This window comes from Salvelinus sp. IW2-2015, linkage group LG13 (genome assembly GCF_002910315.2).
Source record: "Salvelinus sp. IW2-2015 linkage group LG13, ASM291031v2, whole genome shotgun sequence".
NCBI classification, from domain to species: Eukaryota; Metazoa; Chordata; class Actinopteri; order Salmoniformes; family Salmonidae; genus Salvelinus; species Salvelinus sp. IW2-2015.
This window is the reverse complement of record NC_036853.1, coordinates 3,890,994-3,901,462: the sequence shown is the minus strand read 5'-3', so window position 1 is coordinate 3,901,462 and position 10,469 is coordinate 3,890,994. Positions and strand designations below refer to the sequence as shown.

Genomic DNA, 10,469 nt, shown 5'->3' with positions numbered 1-10,469 from the left:
GAGAGAGACAGGGAGGGGGGAAAGAGACGGGGAGGGAGGGAAAGAGACGGGGCGGGAGAGAGCGAGAGAGACAGGGAGGGATAAAGAGAGCGACGGTGAGGGAGAGAGAGCGCGAGACAGGGAGTGAGAGAGAGACGGGAGGGAGACGTGGAGGGGGAGGAAGGTTAGGAAGTGCAGCTCAGTTCCCACCTCATTTTGTGGCAGTGTGCACATAGCCTGTCTTCTCTTGAGAGCCAGGTTTGCCTAAGGCGGCCTTTCTCAATAGCAAGGCTATGCTCACTGAGTCTGTACATACTAAAAGCTTTCCTTAATTTTGGGTCAGTCACAGTGGTCAGGTATTCTGCCACTGTTTACGCTCTGTTTAGAGCCAAATAGCATTCCAGTTTGCTCTGTTAAATTCTTTCCAATGTTTCAAGTAATTTCTTTGTGGACTCTGTGGAGTCTATTTGTGTTTGTGAACAGAGCCCTTGAACCAGCTGGCTGAGGGGACTCTTCTCTAGATTCATCTCTCTGCAGGTGAGGGTTTTGTGGTGGAATGTGTGGGCATCGCTTCCTTTTAGCTGGTTGTAGAATTGAACAGCTCTTATGTGGATTTTGATAATTAGCGGGTATATTACTAATTCTGCTCTGCATGCATTAAGATCAAGGTGCTGCTGTAGGCCTCCTTGGTTGGGGACAGAAGCACCAGATCATCTGTAAATAGACAATACATCTCATCTCTCCTCCTGGTGGCAGATTGCAGTCTTTCAGTCTTCGTGAGAGCTGAGACAGAACATACCCCGTGCCTCTTCTCTCTCTTGCTTATCTCCCACTCTCATTAACTGCCTCCCTCCCTCATCCCAGGGGTTGGTGGTGGTGGCAGATTGCAGTCTTTGGGAGAGCTGAAACAGAATCTACCCTGTGCCTTTTCTCTCTCTTGCTCATCTCTCTCCCTCCTCATCCCCTCTTCCTAGGGGGGGGGGGGGCAGATTGCAGTCTTTGGGAGAGCTGAGACAGAGCTCCATCTTCTCTTCTCTGTCTCTTCAGCTCCCATCAACAGATGGCTGCTTTTAATGGAGAAGCGTTCAACCTGAAAATCCAACCTCTCCATCTCTGTCTGTCAGTCTGTCTGCTTTTCTTCCTGGTCTCTCTCTCTCTCCCTTTTCCTGCTTTGCTCACTTTCTTTCTTCCGTCCTAAAATGGACAGTCCTCAAGTGTGCCTAGTGTGTTGACGTGTGTATGTGCAGGGGCGGACTGGGTTGATCCATAACTTGGGTTTTCTGAGCAAAATTATTATTATTTAATAATGGGCCGGTGTGTTAGAAATGCCAGGGCCGATTTTTGTTCCCAGTCCGCCCCGTGTATGCGTGTGTGTGTGGGGGTGGGTGGGGTTACATGTTGATGTGGAATATGCATGCTTGTGAACGTGTTTTAATTCATGTGTATAAGACCATGTCTGAATTTTAAATCGACAGTGTTGCAACACAATTATAATCAAAGTCATGGACAAGAATTTGGAGAAACACTGTCGATTTAAAATTCAGACATGGTCTTATACACATGAATTAAAAACACGTTCACTAGCATATATATATAAACACACTGAACAAAAATATAAATGCAACATGTAAAGTGTTGGTCCCATGTTTCATGAGCTGAAATAAAAGATCCCAGAAATCTTAAATATGCACAAAAAGCTTATTTTGCTAAAATGTTAAATAAATTTGTTTACATTCCTGTTAGTGAGAATTTCTCCTTTGCCAAGATAATCTGTCCACCTGATAGGTGTTGCATATCAAGAAGCTGGGCCTTGCTCCCCAGTGGGTGGGCCAGTCTCCCAAGGGGTGAGCCACCCACAGCTGCGCTCCTGCCCAGTCATGTGAAATCCATAGATTAGGGCCTAATTTAATTATTTAAACTGACTGATTCCCTATATGAACTGTAACTCAGTAAAATCATAGAAATTGTTGCATGTTGTGTTTATATTTTTGTTCAGTATATATATATATACACTGCTCAAAAAATAAAGGGAACACTAAAATAACACATCCTAGATCTGAATGAATGAAATATTCTTATAAAATACTTTTTTCTTTACATAGTTGAATGTGCTGACAACAAAATCACACAAAAATGATCAATGGAAATCAAATTTATCAACCCATGGAGGTCTGGATTTGGAGTCACACTCAAAATTAAAGTGGAAAACCACACTACAAGCTGATCCAACTTTGATGTAATGTCCTTAAAACAAGTCAAAATGAGGCTCAGTAGTGTGTGTGGCCTCCACGTGCCTGTTATGACGCCCTAAACAACGCCTGGCATGCGCTCCTATGAGGTGCGGATGGCTCTGAGGGATCTCCTCCCAGACCTGGACTAAAAGCATCGCCAATCCTGGACAGTCTGTGGTGCAAACGTGCGTTGGTGGATGGAGCGAGACATGATGTCCCAGATGTGCTCAATTGGAATCAGGTCTGGAGAACGGCGGGCCAGTCATAGCATCAATGCCTTCCTCTTGCAGGAACTGCTGACACACTCCAGCCACATGAGGCTAGCATTGTCTTGCATTAGGAGGAACCAGGGACCAACCACACCAGCATATGGTCTCACAAGGTCTTTGAGGATTCATCTCGGTACTCTAATGGGCAGTCAGGCTCCTTGGCGAGGCCCATGGGAGGCTTGTGGCACCGCCCCAAGAGAATGGCGCAACCCCACACGGCATGACTGACCCACCGGCCAAACACGGTTCATGCTGGAGGATGTTCAGGCAGCAGAACGTCTCCACGGTCTCCAGACTCGTCACATGTTCTCATGTGCTCCCATTGTGAACCGTGCCCTTTCATCTATGAAGAGCAAGGCGCCAGTGGCGGAATTTGCCAATGCTGTTTCTCTGGCAATGCGCACCGTCCTGCACCGGTGGTTGGGGCTGTAAGCACAACCCACCTGTGGACGTCGGCCCTCATACCACCCTCATGGAGTCTGTTTCTGACCGTTTTGAGCAGACACATGCACATTTGTGCCTGCTGGAGGTCATTTGCAGGCTCTGGCAGTGCACTCTCTTGCACAAAGGCGGAGGTAGCGGTCCTGCTGCTGGGTTGTTGCCTCCTACGCCTCCTCCACATCTCCTGATGTACTGGCCTGTCTCCTGGTAGCGCCTCCATGCTCTGGACACTACGCTGACAGACACAGCAAACCTTCTTGCCACAGCTCGCATTGATGTGCCATCCTGGATGAGCTGCACTACCTGAGCCACTTGTGTGGGTTGTAGACTCCGTCTCATGCTACCACTAGAGTGAAAGCACCGCAGCATTCAAAAGTGACCAAAACATCAGCCAGGAAGCATAGGAACTGAGAATGTGTCTGTGGTCACCACCTGCAAACCACTCCTTTATTGGGTGTCTTGCTAATTGCCTATAATTTCCACTGTTGTCTATTCCATTTGCACAACAGCATGTTAAATTTATTGTCAATCAGTGTTGCTTCCTAAGTGGACAGTTTGATTTCACAGAAGTGTGATTGACTTGGAGTTACATTGTTTGTTTAAGTTTCCTTTATTTTTTTGACAGTGTATATATACAGTGGGGCAAAAAAGTATTTAGTCAGCCACCAATTGTGCAAGTTCTCCCACTAAAAGATGAGAAGGCCTGAGAGGAGTTGAAAGTCCGTGTTGCACAGCAACAGCCCCAAAACATCACTGCTCTAGATGAGATCTGCATGGAGGAATGGGCCAAAATACCAGCAACAGTGTGTGAAAACCTTGTGAAGACTTACAGAAAACGTTTGACCTCTGTCATTGCCAACAAAGGGTATATAACAAAGTATTGAGATAAACTTTTGTTATTGACCAAAAACTTATTTTCCACCATAATTTGCAAATAAATTCATAAAAAATCCTACAATGTGATTTTCTGGATTTTTTTTCTCAGATTGTCTGTCATAGTTGAAGTGTACCTATGATGAAAATTACAGGCCTCTCTCATCTTTTTAAGTGGGAGAACTTGCACAATTGGTGGCTGACTAAATACTTTTTTGCCCCACTGTATATATATATATATATACACACACACAGTACACGGTAGTGTCCTCCTTGGTACTCGAAGGGTCACCTGAGATGGTATTAAACTTCTGAAGAGACACTAGCCAATTAGAGGTAGCCTACCATCCTGCAGACAGACCGAAACATACACACACAGGCATGTGCGCACATGTGAACACTCTTCACTCAGCACCCGGTGTCTCTTCACTAATTACTAGCAGAGTCATAGTTAGGAAATGACCTCACTAAGACCAGTCTTGGTACTCCACTGATTTGACTGATGCATGAATGAATGTCATTAGGTTTAGAAATGGGTCTGGGCTGCCATCTGCTGGAGCAAAGGAGGCCCAACATGAAATACATCCAATTACATCAACATGGACCTCAAATAATGGATTCCTGTACAATTGACAAGGCAGAATTACTTACACACACACACACACACACCTCATATACCAACTGTTATGTTCGCTTACTGACAGACAGTAGTTCCATGCCTCTGCTTTTCTAAGCTTAGCTCATCATCTTTCTCTCTCACCGTTTCCTTCTCTCAATCTGTCAGTCACCACTAGGGGGCACTGCTATCCTTTCTTTGCCTCATGTTCTTATGACAGTTTTTATTCCAGCCTAACCCTTCCTGGAGGGCCATGGAGGGCCTAGTGTCTGCTGTTTTTGGGGTTTTCTTACTAATCAGTGACCTTCATTCATCAATCAAGTACAAGGGAGGAGTGAAAACCCGCAGACACTCGGCCCCCCGAGGAATGAGTTTGACACGTGCATTAGTCACTTTGCTGTTTTTCATCAGATCTTATGATGCAATGGGAGAAAAACCTACATATCCCATACAAAACATGTCCTAGTAAACTCTAGGCCAGGGAAATGTAACAATTTCAAAGATTTTACTGAGTTACAGTTCATATAAGGAAATCAGTAAATTGAAATGAATTCATTAGGCCCCAATCTATGGATTTCACATGACTGGGCAGGGATGCAGCCATGGGTGGGCCTGGGAGGGCATAGGCCCAGCCACCTGGCAGCCAGGCCCAGACAATCAGAATGAGTTTCTTTTTTTGCTGTGTTTTTTTAACACTTTTTTTCTTAAAACTGCATTGTTGGTTAAGGGCTTGCAAGTAAGCATTTCACTGTAAGCATTTCACTGTACAACACCTGTTGTATTTGGTGCATGTGACAAATACAATTCGATTCAATTTTTTTTTGGAAACAGATATTTGACTAAAACAATCATTTCAAACCTTGTCCACATGTGTATACGATCACACATACTGTATCTATTATGCGTGGGAATACTTTGGAACAGATTTCCAAAATTAAAATCACTTGGAGCTTATTTGCAGGCTGGGCCGGCAGTTGGGGACAACTCTATGGTCCACTCTATGGTCCAGTATGACTGGGTAGTGTGGTTCATACCCTCAGTATGACTGGGTAGTGTGGTTCATACCCTCAGTATGACTGGGTAGTGTGGTTCATACCCTCATATCCCACCCATACCCCATCCCTATCCACCTCCCCATACCCCATCACTATCCACATCCCCATAACCCCCATACTATCCACATCCCATCCTTATCCAATCCCCATCACTACCACATCCCTATCCCCATCCATATCACCTCCCTGTCCCCATCCCCCTCCCTGTCCCATCCCCCTCCTGTCCCATCCCCTATCCCTCTGTCCATCCCTACACCCTCCCTGTCCCCCATCCCTATCACCCTCCTGTCCCCATCCCTATCACCCTCCCTGTCCCATCCCTATCACCCTCCTGTCCCATCTCCTATACCTCCCTGTCCCATCCCTATCACCTCCTCCCTGTACCCATCCCTATCACCCTCCCTGTACCCATCCTATACACCTCCCTGTACCCATCCCTAATCAACCCTCCCTGTCCAACCTATCACCCTCCTTGTCCATCACCTATCACCCTCCTGTCCATCCCTATCACCCTCCTGTCCCATCTATCACCCTCCCTGTCCCATCCCTATCACCCTTCCCTGTCCCCATCCCCTCCCTGTCCCCATCCCTGTCCCCATCCCCGCTCCCTGTCCCCATCCCCTCCCTGTCCCCTCCCTATCCCCTCGCCCTCGTCCCATCCTATTCACCCTCCTGTCCCCATCCCTATCACTCCCTCCCTGTCCCCATCCTATCACCCTCCCTGTCACCCATCCCTATCACCCTCCCTGTCCCATCCCTATCACCTCCCTGTCCCCTCCTATCCTTCCCATCCCTACACCTCTCCTGTCCCATCCCTATCACCCTCCCTGTCCCCATCCCTATCACCCTGTCCCATCCCTATCACCCTCCCTGTCCCCATCCCTATCACCCTCCCTGTCCATCCCTATCACCACTCCTTGTCTCCCATCACCTGCATCTACCGCCTCCTACCATCATCCTATCCATCACCCTCCCTATCCACGTCCCATCACACCCTCCATCGGATCTATCCATCATCCCTATCCCCTCCTATCCCCATCACCCTCCCTATCCACTGTCCACTATCACCCCTCACCTATCCCATCCCATCCCCCTCAACTATCCCCTCACCTCCCTATCCCGTCCCCATCACCCTCGCCTATCCCATCCCCCTCCCTATCGCAACGATCCCCATCACCCTCCTATCCCCATCCCTCTCCCCCTATCCCTCATCCCAATCACCCTCCCTACTCGCCGCATGCCCTCTCCCCTCCCTATCCCCCTCCCTATCCCATCAACTATCCCCTCACCTATCCAATCACTATCCCCATCCCCATCTCTATCCTCCTCCCTTCCCTATGACCCTCCCTATCCCCCATCCCATACTCTATCCTATGACCGCCTCTCTATCCCCCTCCCGTATCCCTATGACCCTCTTCCCCCATCCCATCCTATCACCTCCTGTCCCCGATCCCTATCATCCCTCTGTCCCCTCTATCGAACGCTTCACGCCACATCACGTCATCGCACTCCTATCATCCCACGCCCATCACCCTCCTATCCACGTCCCCGCCCAATCCATCCACCTCACCCTCACTACCACGTCCCATGTCCCTCATTCACCTACCACCTATCCATCAAGTCCCCCAAATACCTTCTCACTATGAACTATACTCACACCCTGTCAGCCATCACCCATCACCAAATCTACATTCCCCTCTCCTGTCCCCATCCCACCATCACCAAGCATATCTCTCTCCCTGTCGCGCCTATAGCCTTCGTCGTTAAAACTGTCCCATCACGCCTGCCTACCCTGTGCCCATCTATCACCCTCTCTGTCCCCATCCCATCACCGTCCTCGCTCCCCTGTCCCTGTGTCCCCATCACCTTTCTTCCTTCTTTTTTCCTGTCTGCCTTGTTTTTTCTTCTCCTGTGTCGCCCCCTGTTCCCTATTCCTACCTTTTTCCTTTTTATTACTACCCTAACGCTGCCTCTAAAACACCTCTTATAAATTGATCCATCAACCAAACAACCCCACTATCTTTGCACCTCCCTCCCCTTGTTCCCTGTTCCCCTATTTCACCTCTTCCTCCCTGTCCTCCAAGTACCCATTCATATTTTTTCCATACCTCTCTCCTGTCCCTATCAATAAAGTCTTCTTTGGCTCGGGCCATCTTTCTTACTCTCCTGTCCTCCTTAAGTCTTCCTCACCTACTCCCTTGTCCCTGTCACCGATTCATTCTCATCGTGTCCCCGCCGTCCCATCCACCCTCCCTGTCCCCCGTCCCCATCACCCCTCACTTCCCCTCATCCCCGTCCCCATCACCGCTCCCGTATCCACGTCCCATCCCTATCACCCTCCCTAATCCCGTCCCTCTCCCTCCCTATCCCCTCCCTGTCCCCATCCCTATTCCCCTCCCTATCCCCATCCCTATCCCCCTCCCCTCCAATCATATCCCCATCCCCATCTCTACCCCACTCCCTTCCCTATCCCCCATCCCCATCTCTACCCCCCTCATTTCCCCCATCCCTCCACCTCCCTATCCCCATCCCCATCTCTAATCCCCTCTCCTATCCCTATGACCCTCCCTATCCCCCATCCTACCCATCCCTCCCAATCTCTATCCATCCCCCTCCACGTCCCTATCCCCTCTCCCATCTCTATCCCCATCTCTATCCCTCCTATCCCTATGACCCTCCCTATCCCCATCCCCATCCCATCCCCATCTCTATCCATCTCTAACCCCCCTCCCCATCTCTATCCCTCCCTATCTCCCCATCCCCCTCACGTCCCTATCCCCTCCCTATCCCCATCCCCCTCCACGTCCCTATCCCCCTCCCCATCCCCCTCCACGTCCCTATCCCCCTCCCCATCCCCTCCACGTCCCTATCCCCTCTCCCATCCCTCCCCTCACCTCCCCTACACTCCCTATCCCTCCCATCCCCCTCCACGTCCTATCCCCTCCCCATCTCTATCCCCCCCCAATCCCACGCCTCCCTCCCATCATCTCCCCTCCCCATCCCCCTCCACTCCCTATCCCCTCCCCATCTCTCTCCTCCTCCCTATCTTCCCATCCCCTCCACTTCCTATCCCCCTCCCCATCTCTATCCTCCTCCTATCCCCATCCCCCTCCACGTCCCTATCCCCCTCCCCATCTCTATCCTCCTTCCCTTATCCCCTCCCCCACCCCTCCCATCTGTCCCTATCACCACTCCTCCCTCCCATTTCTATCCCCTGACCCTATCCCTTGTGACCCTCCCTATCCCCATCCCTATCCCCATCCCCCTTCCTTTTCCCCCATCCCTATCCCCCTCCCAATCTCCATTCCCCTCCCTTTCCCCATACCCCTCCTATCCTCCCTATTCTCACTACCCCATACATCTCATCCATATCCCCATCCTCCTCCATATCCCCTCCTATCATCTTCACCATCCTCTCCCTCCTCTACTCCCCCCCCATCCCTATACACATCCCCCTCCCTCTATCCCTCTCCCCCCATTCCCCATATATACAATCCCCCTCCCTATCCCTTCTCCCCATCCCTATACACATCCCCATCCCTGTCCCCCTCACCATCCTCCTCACCATCCCATCCCTGTCCCCATCCTATCTCCATCCCCATCCCTATCCCCTCACCCATCCCCCTCACCATCCCCATCCCTATACACATCCCCATCCCTATCCCCCTCACCATCCCCATCCCTGTCCCCATCCCTATCTCTTCCCTATCTCCATCCCTATCTCCATCCACATCCCCCTCCTTATCACGCGCCCCTCCTATCCCATCCTACTCCCATCCCCGTCCCCTTCCCCATCCTGCTCTCTTCTTTCCTCCTCTTTACCTCTCTCTAACACACTCACACTCAATTCCAGCAACTCAAAACACAAATGTTTCTATATAAAGATGAGGATCTCATTGCTAAACCTTTGGATTCTATCTGAATCCCTTTCCCGCATACGAGCAACTGCAGAGGGGGTTGTGATGAGAAAGAAGTGTCTCTCTGTCTATGACACCCCCTCCCCATCTCTGTCTTTCCTCACCATCTCTACTCTCTTCCCCCAGCCAGACAGCCATGGTTTTCTGAGTCCTTCACCTGTCTGTTCCTATCATTGTCACAAGATATTGGATGTGTCAGTCATCATGACTAACTGTCTGATGAGAGACGCTGTTGGTGTATTGTGCGTGTGTGCGTGTGCAGCTGTTAATCATTACTTCACCTTGTGTAAAATTGCAAATTCAAATTTTTTCTTCTCTCCTGTGCCCTCTCCTTTCGTCACCCCCATTCTTCCTCTTCCTTCCCTTCCTTCCTTTCCTCCCCCCATTCCCCCAATCATTCCCTCTCCCTCTCTCCCATTCTCTCTCTCTCTCTCTCTCTCTCTCGTCGCTCTTCCCTCTCTCTCGCTCTTCCTCTCTCTTCTCTCATTCCTCTACCTCTCTCTCTCTCTCTCTCTCTCCTCTCTCCTCCCTCTCTTCTCTTCTCTCCTCGTCTCTTCTCTCCACTCCCTCTCATCTCTCTCCTCTCTCTCCTTCTCTCTCTTTTTCTCTCCTTCCTCTCTCCTCTCTTTTCTCTTCTTTTCTCTCTTCTCTCCTCTTTCTCTCTCCTCTCTCCCTCTTCTTTTTTTCTTCTCCTTCCCTCCCTCGTTTTACTCTCTTCCTCTCTCTTCTTTTCTCTCTCCTCTCTCTCTTTCCCTCCTCTACGCTCTTTTTCTCTCTCTCTCTTCACCTCTCCTTTCTTCTCCTCATTCCTCTGTCTCCCCAATCTTTTTCCCAACCACTTCCTCCTGCATTTACCTCTCAATCTCATCGCTCTTACGCCACACCAGTTCTCCGCAGATCCGTACCTCTCTAATTTTCCCTAGGTGATCCCACTAACGCCACCACAATATACTCGTAACACTCAACCGGACCGCAAGCAGGTGGCTGAGGCTTACGATAAGCAAGATGGTGGTGTCAAAGTGATGATGCTTAGTGCCAAGTGTATGCAGACTCATCAGAGCTGAAGATTCAAACTCAAAAAACTAGGT

At 49.8% G+C, this 10,469-nt stretch overlaps 1 protein-coding gene across 1 annotated transcript in view; it reads right to left on the bottom strand.

Moving 5' to 3' along the window:
• Positions 1-10,469, bottom strand: part of cadps2 (Ca++-dependent secretion activator 2) — a 249,967-nt gene that overhangs the window by 131,312 nt on the left and 108,186 nt on the right. The window contains exon 8 of the mRNA XM_070446338.1: positions 10,237-10,313. Coding sequence (XP_070302439.1) covers positions 10,237-10,313 — 77 coding nt within the window. The remainder of the gene's footprint in view (positions 1-10,236; positions 10,314-10,469) is intronic.